Source organism: Equus caballus, chromosome 7 (assembly GCF_041296265.1).
Source record: "Equus caballus isolate H_3958 breed thoroughbred chromosome 7, TB-T2T, whole genome shotgun sequence".
Taxonomy (NCBI): Eukaryota; Metazoa; Chordata; class Mammalia; order Perissodactyla; family Equidae; genus Equus; species Equus caballus.
This window is the reverse complement of record NC_091690.1, coordinates 1,456,818-1,475,354: the sequence shown is the minus strand read 5'-3', so window position 1 is coordinate 1,475,354 and position 18,537 is coordinate 1,456,818. Positions and strand designations below refer to the sequence as shown.

At 64.9% G+C, this 18,537-nt stretch overlaps 1 protein-coding gene across 10 annotated transcripts in view; it reads right to left on the bottom strand.

The window, feature by feature from the left end:
* Positions 1-18,537, bottom strand: part of DOT1L (DOT1 like histone lysine methyltransferase) — a 66,872-nt gene that overhangs the window by 3,005 nt on the left and 45,330 nt on the right. For 6 of the 10 annotated variants that reach the window (XM_070272414.1, XM_070272413.1, XM_070272415.1 and 3 more), the window contains 19 exons: positions 17,933-18,039; positions 17,309-17,350; positions 16,031-16,141; positions 15,490-15,724; positions 14,744-14,857; positions 13,806-13,897; positions 13,228-13,329; positions 12,705-12,842; positions 11,760-11,885; positions 10,185-10,669; positions 9,851-9,986; positions 9,229-9,375; positions 7,953-8,082; positions 6,268-6,848; positions 5,911-6,116; positions 4,286-4,350; positions 2,810-3,754; positions 2,550-2,678; positions 1,466-2,072 (listed from right to left, as the gene is read on the bottom strand). In XM_070272414.1, the coding sequence (XP_070128515.1) occupies positions 1,501-2,072; positions 2,550-2,678; positions 2,810-3,754; positions 4,286-4,350; positions 5,911-6,116; positions 6,268-6,848; positions 7,953-8,082; positions 9,229-9,375; positions 9,851-9,986; positions 10,185-10,669; positions 11,760-11,885; positions 12,705-12,842; positions 13,228-13,329; positions 13,806-13,897; positions 14,744-14,857; positions 15,490-15,724; positions 16,031-16,141; positions 17,309-17,350; positions 17,933-18,039 (4,463 nt within the window). In that variant the 3' untranslated portion in view covers positions 1,466-1,500. The remainder of the gene's footprint in view (positions 1-1,465; positions 2,073-2,549; positions 2,679-2,809; positions 3,755-4,285; positions 4,351-5,910; positions 6,117-6,267; positions 6,849-7,952; positions 8,083-9,228; positions 9,376-9,850; positions 9,987-10,184; positions 10,670-11,759; positions 11,886-12,704; positions 12,843-13,227; positions 13,330-13,805; positions 13,898-14,743; positions 14,858-15,489; positions 15,725-16,030; positions 16,142-17,308; positions 17,351-17,932; positions 18,040-18,537) is intronic. The other 4 variants (XM_070272419.1, XM_023644353.2, XM_070272420.1 and 1 more) reach the window with 2 other exon arrangements.

Sequence of the window (18,537 nt, the reverse complement as noted above, 5' to 3'; positions counted from 1 at the left end):
GAAGGGACCTCCATGCCATGCCTCTCGTCCATTCAGAGGCAGGAGGTCCCCATCCCAAGACCCTTCCCAGAGCACAAGGGGCGCTGGTCCCGGCCTCCCCTCCTCCCCAGGAACTGTGCATCTGAGGTCCCCCTTGGTCGCCACATGCCGGGCCCTGCTCCACAGCGGGCCTGCAGGCGGCCCCACTGGCAGGCCTGCGTGCCCCATAAGCGAGGCTGGTGCTGTCCAGCCCAAAGAGACTGCCTGGGAGGGGCCCAGGACAGAAGGACAAAAGGCAGGTGCCCACTGTGGGCCAGGACGGGGCCTGACACCCAGATGCCTCCTTGCGCACAACTCTGATCCCTTGTTCACGCTGGTCGCAGCTGCGCACCACCTTCCCTGGCAGTGTGCGGCCACTGTGCGCTGAAGGAGCCCTACCTTCTGGGTTTCTCCAACAGCATTGAGGCACGGCCCATCACCAGACCTCAGATGAGGCTGTCCGCTGACCCGCACCCTCACTGGGAAGCTGTCAGACTCCAGTGGCCTCACGTCCGTTTGACATAAACACACACCAGACCCTGTGCCTGGCCCCTGGCACCCAGCTGGCGCCCAGCTCCGTTCCTCAAGTCCTTGGCCCATGGGCTGTGCACCTGCCCAGGGAGGCCCCTTGCCCCAGGCACGTGAGGCAGCACTGGCAGTGGCCCAGCTCTCTACCGCCGTCTTGCGCCCAAGGAGGGGCAGACGGCCCCCCCGAAGGCCTCGCAGACCCCTGGTCCTACTTCCACGGGCAGGCCCTGCCTCACTGCTCTCCGCCGACTGCACTGCCGGCCCCAAGTGCACGGGCTGCGCTTCTCGAGGCCAGAGGAGCTGTGCCCGTGGGCCCGGGAGCCCTTCCTCTGGCCGGTGCCGGGCTCACCATTACCCAGCAGCTTTCAGGGGGTGTGAGGGACCTGCAGACAGGGACCTCCAGCTAAGGAGCCCGATCGATGGACCACCACTGTGTTTTGAAGGCCGCTACAGACCGAGGGCTTTAAGTGGGTTGAGTTTTCCTAACCCTACGAGGTGTGTTCAAGGAACCAGGCTGAGAGAGGCCCTAAAGCGGACAGACGGCGAGGCTGGGACTCTGAGCTGCCCCATGGCCCCACACGGGCCTGCTGGGCACCCCAGCCACTGCAGACACGCGGCCCGGGGCTGGCGCAAGCTCAAGCCGGGCAGGACGGCCAGGCTGCTGGCCGTGCCCATCGCCTCCGGCTCCCCTCCCTGCACGGCCCCACTGGCCTGGGTGGAGCAGCCCTCCCTAGCTCCACGGCGCACTCAGGCTGCCCCAGCCTCCTGGTCCCGGGCTCCTGCTCACTAGCACCTCTCAGAACTGACTCTCTGCCCGCCGGCCGAGGCAGTGCCGCCTCGGTGCCGGGCCCGGCCGTTCCCTGCAAAGGCAAGGGCAGGTGAGAATCTCACACGGCCGCCTGGCGGGCTCTGGCCTTACCTGACGGCATATGAACGGCTAGCTAAGCAAGGTCTTTATCGCGGCTTAACCCCCGCAAGGCGCGCGGCACACGGAGGCGGCATGCCAAGGGAAACCCACACGGCGGACGGCCCCGTGGAGCTGGCCTGCGGGAGCACGGGCGCCCGGGCCAGGGCCAGGCCGGGCAGGGGCTGGCGGGGCCCGGTGAGGGCGGGGCGGGCGGCCTTGTGCGGGAGGGAGGCGAGCTTGATGGACAGAGAGGCGTTAGCAGGCGGCAGGGAGGCGGCAGAGGAGGCAGGTAAGAAAGCTTGGTTAGCGGGGAGGGACGCGAGGCTCTGCAGAAGCTCGGAGTTAGCCGGGAGCAGCGCGGGAGGAGGAGGCAAGGCGGCGTTAGGCGGGCGGGGGGCGGGCAGGGTGGGCGGCCCCGCGGGAGGCCGGCCCGGGGGCGGGGGTGGGGGTGGCCGCGACTCCACCGAGGCGGGGGCCTGAAAGGAAGAGGCGGGGGTGGCGGCCACCGCCTGCAGCGGGGTTAAGCTCAGCGTGGCGCTGCGACACGCGGCCCCGCTGCCCGCGAAACTGGCTCCAAACGGATGAGCAGAGGCGGAAGGCACCGCGTGGTTAAAGACACCTGCAAACAGGAGAGAAAAACTCAGCTTCAACAAGCGGGCATTCTCTGGTCAAGCTAGAGCGACACGCAAGGGGCAGCAGACGGCAGTGGCGGCTCCGCGGGTGGCACAGGGCAGGGATGCAGCGCAAGCAGCGGGGCAGGCAGCCAGGGAGACTCACCTGCAGGCGGCCCAGGCCTCAGCCCTCTGGGCACGCCTGCCGGGCTCCCCCGGAGTGAGGGCCTCACTGCCCGTGCCCGGCCCGGCCAGGTCCGCCCTGGCCCTGGGGCTCCTCTCCACCCCGACCCAGAGCCACCATGCAGCAGGCGCTCGTGGCCAATCGCTCTTCCCCAGCACCAGCCCCTGTGGCCGCCCCGGAAGCCCAGCTGTGTCCGGTCTACAGGCGCCCTCCGCTGGAGGAAGGAGAGCCCTGGCTCGGGCTCCCCAGCAGGCGGGAGGGACGCCATCACGACCAGAGAGCCCAACACGGGCCGACTCACACGTGAGTGCTCTGCCCACACGACAGGCACGTCTGCATTTCGTGGGAAGGAACGAGGTGGCGGGAGCAAAGGACACAAAGGGACAGGCGGGCACAGCCTCTCGCCCCCTAGGGGGCTCTGGAAGGGAACCTGCAAGGCAGTCGTGGTTAAAGCTGGCGCTCCAGGAGAGTGTCGGCGACGGTGTGCGGCTTCACGCCTGCTACCCCAGAGCAGGCCCGCGGGACCCGCAATGCAGACGGCAGGGACGCGCTTCTGCCTACCTCCAACTGCGCCGCCTGCTACCCCGGAGGAGAAGCTGCCCATGGCGTGCGAGTTGGTCAGTCTGGTTGCGGCGGACGAGACGTGCACCAGGCCGGCGGCGGCCGGCACGGAGCTGAACAAGGACTGCAGCACAGACGAGCCCAGGTTGGCCTGCAGGGACATGGGGCCCAGGGCAAACTGCGGGCCGGGGGTGAAGGAGCCCAGGAAGGGGCGGTGCGTCTGGGCAGAGGGCGTTGCGCTGCCCGCCGAGGATGCCGCTGTGGCGAGGCCTGGTCCACTGAGGAGGCCCCCGGGAGGCACAGTGGCAGCAGAAATGAAGAGATTGTGGCCATTCTTGGAGTCGGGCTCGCGGTCACGGCCCTTGCCCACCTTGCTGTGCACCAGCAAGGCCCTGTCCGAGGGCCCGACCACGGGCAGGCCCAGCTCGCCCACATCCCTGCCCTTGCCCCCCTCGCCCTTCGGGCCACCCAGTCCATCCAGCTGCCTCTTGTTCACAAATGAGCCAGGCTCCGCGGCACCGGCCTCCTTGCCCCTCGGCGCGGGAAAGCTCGGGGCGGCACCCAGGCCGGCCACCTCAGGGGCCTTGTGGGAGAGAGCAGCGCCATCACTGAAGCTGTGTGCACTGAGGTCAGCAGCCAGGCCCCCGCTGAAGGCGAAGCCGTTGGGAGGGGTGCTGCTCGGGCTCAGCCCGCCAGCCCCTGCCAGGGCGCCGGGAAAGCTCTTCCTGGGGTGGGCGGCCAGCTTGGCGTCAGCCGAGCCGGGCTCGTCCAGGCCGGGCCGGAAAGCGAACAGGGAGTTCTGGCTCAGAGTGGAGCTGGCCTGCAGCGGGCTGTCGGCGGCCTTGGCCAGGCCGAGGTCGGAGATCGGGGAGAAGGTGGACTTCCACTTGCTGCTGTTGACGGGCTCGCCGGCGGGCGTCGGCTTCCTCCCCGCCAGGCCGCCACCTGACAGGGAGAGGCAGAAGCTGTGAGGCCCGGGCGCCTCTAAGAGGCCAAACTGGGAGGAAGACATGGTGTGGGGTCTCTGAGGGGATCCACGAGGACACTGCATAGGGGCAGACCACCGCCGGCTCGGAAGGACACCTTTCTGGCCGAGACAAGCGTGTTTAGGTTCACAGGTGCCTCTTTCGGGAGGACCCGGTTCACCCCGAGTCTGGTGAGGGTGGGGCTGGAGGGGAAGCTGCACACAGAGGAGGCTTCTGTGGGAGGGCAGGCGCATTCAACACAGAAAATCAGACTGTGGCCCAAATTCAGCCAGGAAGGAAACAGGACTGCCGCCCAGGCCACGGAGAACGCAGCCCACGCAGCACCAAGACCAGCCCGGCCAGTTACCACTGCCTCCCAGGCGGGACTCAACCCCACCCAGAGACAATTCCAGAAAGGCCGGGCAGTGTGGTCGACCCCAGGTGTGAAGGCCACCCCTGGGGTTGCATTACCTTGCCCCTCGGAGTTATTGCTGGGGAAACCGTTACTCACCGTTTTCCAAGGTTTTTGGAGGAGATTTGCTTTCTAAGGAGATAGTTGCAATTTTTCTCTCAATTCTGTGAAGAAGCGAAAAATCCACAATGAATGTCTGAATCCAAGTGTGTGTGAAAGAGCGGTATCCTTAAATGAAACTGCCCAGGGAGACCAGGAAGCAGCTGGACACACGGCCTGCTCACCCTCTGACTCCCTCAGAGGACCGCCGGGCAGGGCCCCAGCCCTGGCACGGTGCTGTCAGTGGTGGGGACAGGGAGGAGGAACGGGTGCCCTTTCCCAGGACAGAGACACCCACAGTCCCAGACAAGCGTCTCCGTCTAGCTTCTCTCTCAAGGCGCGGTGCCGGCTCCGCGTTACTCACAGGGTCTCTAGCGCACCCGCCCGCCCGTGACAGAGCAGCAAGCTGGTGCTCCAGCAGCCCCGGAGTACACAACGGTCTGTTTGTGTGTCAGTATTGTTATGGTCTGTCCCAAAGAACGCTGACCTCCAGAGACCCAGGGGAACTCCCGAAAGAAGGCAGAAGCCATGGAGTGGGGCATTCCCAACACGAAGGAAGAGCGCCCAGGTGCGATACTTTACAAAACACAATTCACATGTGGCAGCGACAACATGAAGTAACGTGGACAGACACCCGAGCAAACGGGCATCAACGGGCTTCATCACCCTGAACGGTCTGTGCTTCAGAGGACGGCCGTGAGAAAATGGGAAGAGCGCCCCAAGCACGGGGCGAACGCCTGCAGACCGTGTCTCTGAGACGGCACTGTGTGCAGCCCGCACAAAGACTTGTAACGTCACAGTAACAGTAAAGACAACCCCTGAAATAGCGCGCCAGGGACCACACACACGTCTCCAGAGAGAACAGCCCAAGGGCCAACTGGCACCTGAGAAGACGCTCAACGTCACCAGGCATCCTAATGACACTCCACTCCACACCCGTGAGAACAGCAATCACGCTAAACACCAAGCCTGAAAACGACAGGTGTTGTTGGCAAGGATGTGGAGAAACGGCCCCCGGGCACAGGCTGACAGGATGCGACACGGGGCAGCCACTGGAGAATGCTCTGGTAGGTCCTCAAACAGTGACACACAAAGTCTCCCCAGGACCCAGCAATCCCAGGAACAGGGAAATGAAGACACGTTTTCAAACAACACACACGGCATGTTCGCAGCAGCGTGATTCAGTGCAGCCAAAAGGCGTGTCCATGGACACGTGAATGGTCCACACAGTGTGGTCCATCCAGACACTGGAACATCATGCAGCCTTGAAGAGAAAGGGAGTCCTAACACCTGCTCCAACGTGAGCGGACCTGGAGAACGTGATGCTCAGTGACATGAGCCACACACAGAAGGACACACATTGTGTGACCCACTCACAGGAGGTCCCCAGAGGAGCCACATCCACAGAGACAGAAAGTAGATAGGGGGCCAGGGGCCAGAGGAGAGAGGGGGAGTGACTGCTAATGGGGACAGGGTTTCTTTTTGGAGTGATAAAAATGTTCTAAAATCAACAGCCTCAGGGCAGGTGGCAGCTGCCTGTCCCTGCCCCGCCCCGGGAGGGGCACGCTGAGCATGAGGGGAGCCTCCCAGTGGACGCCCCTCCCACGGACGGAGCCCCCACTCGCCTGGCGCTGCCGGGCTCGTCCTCGGAGCCCTGCTCCTCGTCCGAGGTCAGCGGGGAATAGTGGGCCCCATTGGTCTGGCTCAGGGGCTTCTCCTTCTTGAGCACGGGCGGCTGGTCATTGTCCTGGTAAGGGACCGGGGAGCTCTTCAGGGAGCTCTCTGGAGACGAGATGGCCGTGATTTCCAGAGGCTGGTTGATGTTGTTGACCTGAGGGCCAGCACAGACAGCACAGCCCTGTCAGCAGGCTCCCGGGCGCCCGCCCCCCTCAGCTGGGCCTGGGGGCAGAAGGCGCAGCGTGCAGGCATCAGCCTGTCTGGCCCGGGGGTGGGGAGGCTGCCCCAGCCCCCCCTCAGCTTACCATGGAGTTGAGGTTCAGGGGGGACCCTGAAGACTGCGTGAAGAGGCCGGCGACGGATGGCAGGGCCCGGCGCTTGGGGGACACACCCGAGCTGAGGCTGGGGGTCCCCACCGACGCCCGCTTCCTCCTGCCCCGCTTGCGGCTGTCCTGCCCGTGGCTCTGGCCGCTGTCCCCACGGGCACCCGAGGGCAGGGGGCTGTGCTTGCTGGAAGGCGACTGCTTGGAGCCGGGGGCACCTGCCGAGATGGTGAAGACGACCCTCCTCCTGGCCTCGCTCTCCGGGTCGGAGAGGCCGGACTCGCACGGAAGGTCCACCTTGCCGGCATCGGGGGGCGGACCCTGGGCGGCGCTGAGCCGTGGACTGGCGCAGAGCTGGTGGGCGGGCGAGGCCGAGCCGGAGTTCCGCGGCTGCACAAGCAGGGGGGGCTGCTGCGGGGTGGAGCTGCGGGACCCCATGGTGGCGAAGAGGCTCCCCGAGCTGGAGGACTCATCAAAGGCGGTGGGCTCGACTCCAGGAGCGAGTGGGGCCGGGCTGCCCGCCAGGGCCCCACTGATGGCCACGGAGCCAGCATAGGAGAATCCTGCGGGAGAAACGCGGGTTCCTCAGGGGGTCTGTGCCAGGAGACCCCCAGCCTGGCCGAGGACGGCGCCGGCCCTGGCGGAGCTGGCTCAGCACCCAGGAACCTGCCGTCTGTGTGGCAGCGAGCCCCCCCGTGCCCAGAGATGGGCACCAAGGAGCCAGGCAGGCACCTGGGAGGCCCTGCCGGGCAAGAGACCACGCAGCCCCGGGCCCTGTTAGGCGCTGGCACGAGGCGGCCACGCTTTTGGACGTGGGATGATGGGAGGTGGAGGAGCCCGCCCATGACCCCGGAGTGGCCCCTGGCGCTCCCCACACCGAGCCCTTTCTTGGGGCCCCTGGAGGCTCAGGAACCCAGATGAAACCCTTGTGAGAGAAGATGAGAGCCATCAGGCCGCCAGTGCTAAAGAAGGTGGATGCTAGAAGAGTCTCAGCTTGGCTGGGGCCCCTGCGTTTTACTGTTCGCTCCTGGAGAAGTAATTACCCCATGGCCACGGGCTACACAGGGGCTCAGCCCGCGGGTTTGGTGGTTCGGCCCAGCCGTGGTGGGAACCAGTTTACTGGCACACACCCACCCATCGGACTGTGGCTGGCGCCTCCACACTGTAGTGTTAACAGATGTGACAGAGACCCCTCGGCGGCAGGGCCCCAAGTGTCTGCTCCACCGGGCCCGGCACAGATCCGCTGGGCACTGTGCTGACACGCAGATGTGTCAAGAATCAGAGCTCTCTGAAGAAGAACTGGAACCCAGCGGGAACTGGGCCGCCCAGACGCCCCTGGCAGCGAGACGAGGACACCATCTACCAGGGGGAGTGCACATGCCAGGCTGACACCAGCCAGACTGAGCAGCCACGTCAGGAAGGCCCACACAGGCTCGCCGTGCCGCTGAGACCACAGCTCAGACCCCAGGTGGGAGGGGCCGGGCCGGCTCTGAGCTCGGCCTGGCATCCCTGAGCCTCATTCGGAGACACCCTGCTCCTGCCTCCCGTCCCCAGCCTGGGCCCTCCCGCTTCAGAGAGCGGCGGCGGCAGTGGCTGGAGGGGCCAGGCCGAGCTTGCGCAGAGGCCAAGTAGGGGGAGGGAGCCACAGCAGCAGGCAAGGCTCTTACCCGCAGGTGCCAGGGCGAGGCCTCTGCCTCCAGCAGCGCTGCTCGCGGCACCATGGGCACCGGCACCCGGCTGCTTCTCCAGTGTGGATGAGGAGTCTCGGGGCTGCGGCACAGGGCTGGGGGTGCTTCTCTGTGGAGAGGAAGCGCACACCATCAGCTGAGCTGGGCGGCAAGCAAAGGTCGGGGAGGGGGTCCTGGGCAAAAGCCATAGGAAATGCAAACGGCCCGAGGAAGAGAGAATGGCAGGTGTGTGAGAGCCATGCGCTCAGGGTGTGAACGCAGCGGGCAGCCACCCAGAGTTCTGACAAGATAAGGGACAGGTGTCTGGCGGGGCTTCTACAGGATCGCCTGGCTGAGGAGCCGCGTCAGGCTGAGGTGAAGGGACAAGGAGGGCAGCGAGGGGCTGCAGTTACATCCGACACAGCCCTTCCACTCCTGGGGGACAAGGTGAGAGCAGCCGTCCACATAGAACCTGCACACGCACGTTTAGTGCAGCGTGACACAGGACAGGAGAAGTTGGAACAACCCAAATGACCATGAATAGATGAACAGATACACAAATGTGGCCCACCCACACGCTGGAGCACGACGCAGCCGTGAAGAGGAGCGAGGCCCTGACACGGCAGCACGTGGACGGACCTGAACACATGACGCTCAGGGAGAGGAGCAGACACAGAAGGACACACGGCGTGTGACCCCATTGACGTGAAACGTCCAGAACAGGCAGATCCACAGACAGAGGGCGGGCTCGTGGGGGCCAGGAGCTGGGGAGGGGGTGGGGTGACTGCTGATAGGGATGGGTCTCCTTGGGGTGATGGAATGTTGTTCTAGAAGCCACTAAAATGTCCACTTTAGATGGGTGATTTATGAGTTATATCTCAACAAAAACCACAAAAAGGCTGCATTATACAAGATTCTGGTATTCGTGTGTCCACACGTGTGAGGTAGGAGGATGCAAATGTGGCCTAAAAGGAAGGGAGACAGGTTGCAAGCTTCCACCAAATCCGAAGTTTTATCCCCTCTCTACCCGCACACACCACCTTTCACGCAAAAAACCTGAGATAAAAATAGCAAAACCTCACTGCAGCTAAACTTGGATTTTGGACGTTCTATCTTTCTCAGAGCACTGGGACATTAAAAATTCAACAGCATGCAATCTAACAAGAAGGAACCAGGTCTCGAGGGGAGAAGAGCAGGCGCAGCACCCTCAGGTCCACGTGGCGCTCTGGGACGCCAGGCTCCCAGGCCGGCCCGCACCTCCCCGCGGGGCACTCACCGCCTTCTCGGCGCGGCTGGGCAGCACCACGCTGGCCAGGGGGATGCTGACAGGCAGCTTGCTGGGCTGCACGGTGCTGAGCGGGATGCTCACGGGCAGGCTGGTGATGGCCTCCCCGCTGCTGGCGTAGGCGCGCTCCTTCAGGCCCTGTGGCACACCGGCACAGCCGCTCACTCCGCTGAGCAGAGTGCAGCTGGAGCACACCACGGCCCTCCCACCTCAGGACAGGGCCCACGGCAGCGGATGGGCCCCCGCCCCCAAACTGCTCCTCCTGACCTTCCGGGGCCCCCGCCCACCTGCACCCCATCCATCCAACCACCAGCTCCTCACGCTCTCCCTTTCCCCGTATTTCCCGAACCCGCTGCCTTACATGCACAAAGGAACCGCCCAGAGCGGCTCTGCTATCACCCCATGTGCTGGGCTCACCCCGAGGACAGCGTGGTGACCACAGGCGGGACACAGCAGAGCCCGAGCCCCCCACCTGGCATTGCCTCCCGCCCGGCCTGACCGCTGGCTCCCCCACATCCGCCCCACGTCCTCCTCAGGCCAGACTCAGGCCTCCCAGGACAACATCCCCTAACGGACTCGTGGAGAACACTCTCCGAGGGGGAGACCCGCCCACCTTCTCGCTGCCCTTCTCTCCCGTCATCTGTAAGGCCACGGGGGACGAGGGCCGAGGGTCCTGAGGGCTCAGCTTGATCCCGTTGGCGATGACAGGGCTCTGGTAGGGAAGGCCGTTCTCCTTGGCGTGCTCAGCTCTGGAACGAGATGCGTCCGTTGGTCATTCTCCGGGGAGCCCACAGCCACGTTCCACAGGCTGGCAGCCTGGGCCTAGCAAATCCCCCGAATCCCTTCCAAACTGATGAGCTCACGCTCAAAAGACCCCAAGGCAGCCGCAGGGCACCCGAGCGGGGCAGCAGGCAGCAGGCGCAGAGCCCGTGGGCCCGCGCACTCACCTCGGGTGCAGCTCGCCAGCGGCTGCCTTGCTGCTGACCGCGTGGTCCTGGCTCAGGTGGCGCCTCAGCACCAGCTTGGCCGGCGAGAGCCGGGTGTAGTCAGGCAAGGCCAGCCCGGACAGCTTCTCGAGCCTCGGCCGGCTGCCGTGGCTGGGGGTGCAGGGCACGACCTCCTGGTCCAGCGGGGAGGCCAGGTACTGGGGGGTGTTCTGCTTGGACGAGGGCCGGCTCAGCGCGCTGCAGAGCTCGTAGCCGGCCGCGTGGCCGTTCATGGAGAGCTCCGGGCTCATGCTGCTGAAGTGGGGCAGGGAGAGCTTGGAGCAGTCCAGCTCCAGGGGCAGCCGGCCGGGCTCCGCCTCCAGCTCCCGGCCCAGCGCGCCCTTCCCGCGCAGGGGCAGGGGCAGGCCATCGTCGGGCGGCACGCAGGACTTGAGCTGCAGGAGCTCCTGCTGCCGCTGGCTCTTCTCCAGCTCCACGATGCTGATCTGAAGACAGAGCGGGTGTCAGGCCTGCCGCTTGGGGGAGGCGCCCCCACCGCCGAGGGCCCAGCCCCAGCCCGCAACCCGCCAGAAGGGGCCTTCCGGGAGAGCACGAAGGACGGGAAAGCCCGGACAGCACTTTCTTTGGGGGGTGGGGACGCGAGCCTTTGTTTCTCGGTTTATCCATTTTGGCTTTTTCCCTTATTGTGAACATGTGTCATTTCTTTATCACACAAAAGAAATGGAACGCAAACATATTCCCTTTCCGAGACTTCCGTGCAGGCTGGTGTGTGGACAACACCTGGCTCTGGTCACAATGTCAGCGACCCTCTGTTAGGACACACGCTGCTGGCTCAGCGAGCGGGACACCCCTGGGCCACCAGCCCTTCAGAAGCTGCTCGGCAGCGGATCATATGGGACCCTGAACTGCCCCTCTTAGAGACGGGGAGCACATCTTTAGAAAACATCCTTAAAGTGAGTGGGTGCAGAGAAACCCGCCGCGCTGTCATCTGTAATAAGTTACTTCCAAGAACCACAAGGTTCTGGGGTCGGGGAACGCCTACGTGAGTTATGAAGGTGCGCCGCCAAGACACAAACGCAGCGGGGCCCCAGCCTTCACACACAAGCTTTAATCACTGACGCCGCCGGCAAGCGTCCTGTGCACCTTTCTGACTGAAAGCCACACCCGCAGGGAATCAGCTGCCAGCAAAGGCCCGAGGGCAACAGACCCGGAGGCTGCCCTCTCCCTTCGTCCCACACCCCCTCCTAGCCGACCACCACAAGCAGCCCACCCTCAGCCACAAAGACACCAGCCAGTTGCCTTTCACGTAAACACACATCTCCTCAGTGACTGTTCCAGAAACAGTTCACCAGGAGCCCTCAGGAAGCCCCAGGCGCAGACTGCAGCCCGAGACGCCCTGGGAGCGCACCCTGCCCACCGCACTCATCGCACTGACGACGGGGACGCCCGGGGCGACGTGACTGTGACGCCCAGAACGAGTACCCTGTCCTCAGGCGGATGGCCTCGGCAGGTATGCCGAGGGCACTGAGCACACCCCTGGAGCCCGCGGAAGCCCAGCGCCCGGGCCCGGCCCACCTGCAGCTCCAGGCAGTGCCGCTGCTTCTCGGAGATCTGGCTCTTCAGGGCCTGCTTCTCCTTCAGCAGGCTCTCCAGGGACAGCGTGGACCAGTCCAGCTTCAGCTCCTCACACCGAGCCTTGAGCTGCGGGGGGGCGATGGTGGCCATGAGCCGGGCCAGGCTGGCCCCTACCCGCGAGCATGCGTGGCTGTGGGGGGATGGGACGCGCCCTGGGACGCGCAGCAGAGGGCTCTGCTTCCCGTCCCCACACTGGGCTCGGGGGAAGAGACGGGCCGGGGGTCTGGGCAGGTGTCCCCACAGGCCTGTGTTCTGGGAGCATGGAACCCATTTCTGGAAGGCCAAGCTGAGGAGGCAGCCCAAGGAGGAGGCCGGGGTCCCCAGAAAGGAATGTCCTACAGGGAGCAAGGGGAGGGTGCCCACAGGAGGGACTAGAGGCCCCGTTAGAAGCGAGGCTCCTGCCCAGCCAGCGACATGCGTCCAGGGTCCCCAGGGGAGCAAAGCTGCATGGCCTGTACCCTGGGGCTCCCTGAGGAGCCCAGCACTGGGGCACGGAGAAACGGGAAAGCCCAGGACGCCTGAAGGGGCCTGCGTGCTGTCACAGCCCTACATGCCCGACAAGTCTCAGAAACTGCCTGTGGCTCTAACATGCTCTGAGAGCCACGAGTGTTCCGAACACGAACGAGGACAGGGGGATGGGGCAGGGGGTCCTGGGACCTCCCCCCCGCCACTGCAGACTAAGCGAAGGACAGCCCAGGCCCAGCAGGCACCCTCGGGCCATCTCTGTCTCGGGACGCATATCAGGGCACCGGGCTCCAGGCCCATCGGTCGAGGGATGCCCGGCCCTTCCGGTCTGGGGTGCAGGAGCCCTGCGTGCTCCGGGGCGCTCTGGGGCACTCTGGAACAGACGACCGCCCTCCCCGCGCCCGCCCAGGCCCCGCGCACCAGCTGCAGGCTCTGGCTCCGCAGCTCCTGGTTGTCCTTCTCCAGCTGCTCCGTCTGCTCCCTCAGCTGCTGGTTGTGAGCCGAGATCTCCTTCTGCGCTTGGATCAGGTCATTGTAGGTCAGCGCCTTCACTCCCAGCTGAGGACACAGGATGGCAGAGGTGCGTGTCCACGGAGAAGCACGGGGCAGTGGATAAAGGGGGGGGCAACCCAGGGCTGGGGCTTCAGTGGTGGGAAGGGGAGGGGGCTGGCTTACACCAAATATGACCACGGTGGCAGCCATGCTGGGACGGCCCCTAAGACACAAGCCTGCGCCCACCCCACGCGCTGAACGGGGCACAGCCCTTGGACCAGAGCCCCGGTTCCAGGCCGCCCTGTGAGGAAGACGCTCAAAGCCAAGAGCACCCGACGAGGAAGCGGGCCTTCTGGATCTCAGCCGCGCCAACTGCACCCCTGCCCGCCCCCCATCCCACACTTGGGTCGTTGCCGGGATGGGGAGCCGGGGCAGGGGCGCACGCCTCTACCTCATCCAGCTTCTGCTGGAAGAGCCTCTTGATCTCCTCCTTCTGGGCCTGGCAGTGGCCGAACAGCTGCTGCGCGGCGCCCAGCAAGCGAGCGTTCTTCTCCTGCAGGGGACGGGCCGGCAGGGAGGGCTGGTGACCATGCAGCCCGTGCCCCATCCCTGCCCTCAAACACGCTCCGAGGGCCGCCTGACGTGAGACGCTCCAGCCCGGAAGGCTGCACAGCCTCCCAGCCCTCTCAGGGATGAGAAAGGCCGGCGCTCAGCGAGGGAGGGGCCGACCCCTCTCCAGACTCAACCAGGGCCCCACACACACCACGGGACCGGCCGGCTCCCCTCCCACCGCTCCGTCCAAAGGCCGTGCGACACGAGTGGCGTTTTGAGTTACAAACTGATGAGGAGCCACAGAGCCACATCCTTCCCACTGGGCGGCCACGTCAGGGGAAGTGAGACAACTTCCCCGCGAGCCGGGGGCCATCGGTGCCCGGCAGCTGGTGGACAGGGGCCCCTCCACCGCCCCGCCAGCCCCCGTGGAGGACATCTGGAACCCAGAGGCAGACGCCGGCCCCTCACGAAGCCCACCTTCTCCTGGTCCAGCAGCTGCTGCAGGTTGGCCTTGTACTGAGGGGTCTTCGTGTACGCCAAGAACTGCAAGTACTGAATCTTGAAGGACTCTAGGGGAGAGCCGAGGGCGGGGTTTTCACGCAGAAATGCCCCAAGCGCGGTCAGCAGGGAGGCAGAGGGCAGCGACGCGGCCAGGCCGGAGCCCTGATCTCAATGGGGGCTTGCTCGGTGCAGCCTCAGATGCCGCTTAAACGTGTCTGTTCGCCACTGTCATCCCACCAGGGCCTTCGGTGCCCACGCTGCCTCAGCGCCTCCACCGGGACCCTCCCACGGCCCCTCAAAGCCCTGCCGTCGTCACCCTGCACTTCCTTTCTCCCCAGACCACGTGGGTTTCAGCTACCAAACCTGCCAACTTTCCCGAGTAAACATGCCACGGACGCCGGACGGAGGAACCTGACGGCTCCCACCGCGCGAAGGGCTTTCCTGCTTCCAGGCTCAAAGTGGCCAGAGGCACCGGCATCTGGCCCGTCGATGTGAGCACATGCTCGGCTAAGCCAGAGAGGGCCCTGCGCCCTGGTGGCACCAAGCTCATCCTGACAGGCCCATCCCCCACACGGCAGACACTGGGGCCGGGTCACTCTCTGGGGGGCTGTCCTGGGAGGGGTGGGGGGTAAGCAGCATCCCTGGCCCCACCCACTCGATGCCAGGAGCTCCCTAGTCTACCCTGGGGGGCAGAACCTCAGCCTCAGACAACCACACGGCCCTGCTGACCCGGAAGCCCCGGGGTCACCTGACAGGACTGACCCTGGCCCTGTACCTCTAGTGTGGTCACCCGTACAATGTGGCTTTCACTGGGGTCGCTACACAAGCAGAGCCTCAGCCCCGCCCCCTCCCCAAGAGCCACGGGGTCGGAACCTGTGGAACCCGCAGACCCCGCACGCCTGGCGCCAGCTCACCTAGCAGCTTCTGCAGTGCGGGCGGGGTGGGGGCCAGCAGCAGCTGGTCGGGGGGGTGCCGCTGCACGCTGGGAGGTAGCTGGTAGAACGGGCTGTGAGGTGACTTGTACGCATCTGTGGGGAGACAGCAACAGCCACGCTTCAATAACTGCCCGGCACTCCTGGAGAGTTCCAGAAGACTGCTCCATGGACTTTTACCAGCTTTTTTAAAGATAAGACTCAGTACAGCTCCTAAGGTCCAAAGACGCCATCAGATACCACATCTCGGCGCTTCTAGAAACAGACAATGACCCCTACGATCTAAGACATCCCTGTGGCCGCGTCGTTTCTGCCGTGGCTGTGCAGCCAGCAGAGCCTTGGCCGGCAGGGTGAGCCAGGAAGCCCCGCTGCGCCTTGCTCTCGGGCAAACTGTAGGGGGCGGCGAAGCCGGGCAAGCGGCGCCGCACTCACAGCCCAGGACGTCCCACCCTCAGCAGGATCTGGAAGTCACGTGCCGACCCATACAGCACAGGACACCGCCAGCAACCTCTGCCCTTCCACTGCCCCAAGCTGGTGGGCCGTGCCAGGGGCAGGAGAGAGGCAGTGGGGATGCCCAGAGAGCCGCACACCGCGCCGAGGCAGCGCAAGGACGGGGAGCCGCCAGGACGGGCGGACGATGCATCTGAGGAGCACAGCGCTTGGGCCGCGGGGCGGAGGCCATGAGGGGCCGTCTGCACTGGGAGACGCCGGGAGGCGGGGCTGCTCACCCTGCGGCGAGGGCGACGCCGCCTGAGACACGGTCTGCGCGTGCAGGAGGTCCAGTGCAGTTTGGGTCTTCTTGGGCTTACGCTCGGGGTTCGCAGTGCTCGCCTTCTTGGGACGCCCGCGCTTCCGGCCGGCCATCTTCCGGCCCTTCTTGTTCAGCTTCTTCTTCCGCGCTTTGGACGGGGACGGCTTTTTGACGGCGGTCGCCCCAGCTTTCTCGTCCTCAGCACCAGAATCCTAGCGGACAGGTTGGGGGGGGGGGCGTGTTGGCAGGAGCCAAGCCCTTTGTTAGCACCAAGCATGCGACATGGGCTCCAGGAGAGCGAGGGGAGGAGAGCAAGTGCCGCGCACCCAGGACCAGGCCTGGAATCCCGGCCCTGCTCCGGCCTGGCGAGGGAGGGCGCCTACCAACGCGCACATGCAGCATCGCCCTCCCTGGCCGGGTCCCCACAGGTCACTGTGGACAGACGAGACACTCCCGCCAGGACCAGGGCAGCAGAGCCAGGGCGCGCGCCCTCGACGCCAGGCCGTGGGGCCGCTCACCATGGGGGTGTCCACAGGCGCGGCCGCCTTGCCCTCGGGCACCTTGGTGGGAGTGGTCGTGTTGCTCTTGGCGTCCCGCTGCTGCCGGCGCCGGGCTGCCTCTTGCTCCTCCTGGAAAGCAAGTGCGGCCGTGTCCCCGAGAGTGCTGGCGGTCGGGGCCCCGGCCTGAGGAGACCCGGAGCCCCTGCTTGAGGTCCACTCATGTCCACCCCTCTGCCCTCTGCACAGACGAGGGGACTGAGGCGCCAAGCAGCCCAGGAGCCTCCTGAGGCCCCACAGCCGGCCGCAGCCTGTGAGCACATCTGCGTCTGCCGGAGGCGAGCAGAGCCCCAGAGCTCGGTCACGGGAACTCAAATTACAGACGAGGGACCCTCAGTGCAGGGACGGAAGCCACTGCCAGGCGGTCACTTCCCTCTGCCCCTCTGACAGGTGTGCCAAGGGCCCCAGGATGGCGTGTTTCCTACACAAGAGAGTCTGTTCTCTGAAGCAAGATTTGCTACAGACGCCATGACGAAAGGGAGGTAACACGGGGCGACACCGGCAAGCTTAAGCTGCTCTGTGTTCTTGGCGGGGGATGACCACGTAAGACCTGGCTCCTGCTATGTACGGCAGAAGGACACAGGGTCCCGGGGGCCGGGGCAGGTCATTTCCGAGGGGGCTTCTTCATGCTCAGATACTTGTCTGAGCCTCAAAGAGAAAGACACTTAGACAGACGTTCTCTGAGGCTTGGAGGCTGGAGAGGCGAGTCCTAGGACCTGGCCCTGGGAGGGACGCCACAGGGGTGGCAGAACCACACGGTCAGACTTCAGGCCGGCTCTCTCGACAGCCAGCAGGCACCCCGTGTGCTGACCGGCAAGGCCAGAAGCAGCCGCACCATGCCCGGACGGGGCGGGACACGCCGGCCGCCCCGGCTCCTCGGGTCCCGTGTTATGGATGCGGTGGGTCAGGGTAACGAAGAAAGAGCGGTTCGCCCATTCTGTGCTTCAGCACAACTCACCAAATGACCACAAAATTTTCAAAGACTGCAACTCATTCAACCCATTTCCCAAAAAACAGTTGCTCACAAGAAGCATGCCCAGCGGGAGCTGGGAGAGAGGAGGCGGACATGGGCGAGCGAGGGCCGGAGGAGACGGGGCAGGGCCGGGGCCTGCAGGCCCGTGGAGCCGCCCAGACCCGCCGCTCCAACAGCGCTCCTCACGCGGCCACATGGCACACGGGCAAGCTTCCGGCAAGCGGCACACCCACGTTGTTAAGTCAAGGAAAAAAACACAAACTTACCCTGAGTTTTGGGTTTTTCAGACTAGAAAAATAGTTTTCAAGCTAAAAATGGAGAAAGAAAAGAAATACTCGTATTAGAAGTCAGTTGCAACCCTGTCAGGACAGAAGCGACACCCCAATGCGCTAGCGTCAGATGCCACTAGAGAGCTGGCAGCATCGAGGCTTCCAGACAGGCCCACGACCTCGCCTCCCAAGGGGAATGCATTCTGCCCAGACCCTCCCCGACCACTGGGCCACGCTCTCCGGGGTCGTGCAGACCCTCCAGAGCCATCTCACGAAGCGGGCAGACACACCATGGGTGAGCCCAAGAACTGGCTTCCAGCCGGCCCAGAGGCCCCTGGACACCAGAGGCCTCAGATGCCAAGGCCAAGTCCATTATCGTCACGTGTCACCCAGGACCACGTCTGTCCTACACAAGGGCTGAGAGCAGAAAAGGGAAGACAGACAAACGCCTCGACCTCCTGGCCACAGCCATTCCTGCTGAGAGACAACTGTGACAGCTGAGGGTAGGGTGAGAGTGCTGGGGAGGAAGGCGCTTGGGGTGCAGGCCTCAGCAGCGATGAGGAGGGTGCCAGTCAGGACAGCCCAGGGAGGGCGCAGCACCCGCCACGCGGGGACACTCACTATGGTGCGGTCGATGGTGTGCAGGTAGTAGGAGACCGGCTTCCCCGTCCACGACACCGAGCCCTTCAGTGGCGAGAGCTCCACAACGCGCATGATGGTGCCGATGTCTGCGCACAGCAGGCAGCGTGTCAGGGCCTCAAGCACCGGGCAGGGAGCCGCGGCGAGGCCCCGGCGTGCAGTTTCCTGGCAGTGACCTCCTGCCCAAGAGGCACCCGCAGGAGACGAGGCAGGAAGCGGGCAGAAAGTACCTCGCACCCACATCCTCACGGGCCCGTCCACGGCCACCAGGCCAGGGAGGCACCTGGAGGCCAGCCCGCAGGCAGATGAGAGAGGCGCACAGCCTGCACATGCCTGAAGGCAAGTCTGCTAACCCACAGGGCTCGTCAGAGGAAAAAGGCAATGAGCTCAACCAGGTAGGATCGAAAAGCACTTGTAGGATGATTTCGAAACACGGCTACCAAAGCACCCAGCACCCAAACACCAGAAACCCACAAGGCTGAGCACCACGGAGCCAACGTGGCTCCCCCAGGGGCCAGGGTGCCAGCCCCTCCCATCGCAGGCTGTCTGCACTGAGCCCCTCGCCCACCCAGGCCCTCAGTGTGAAT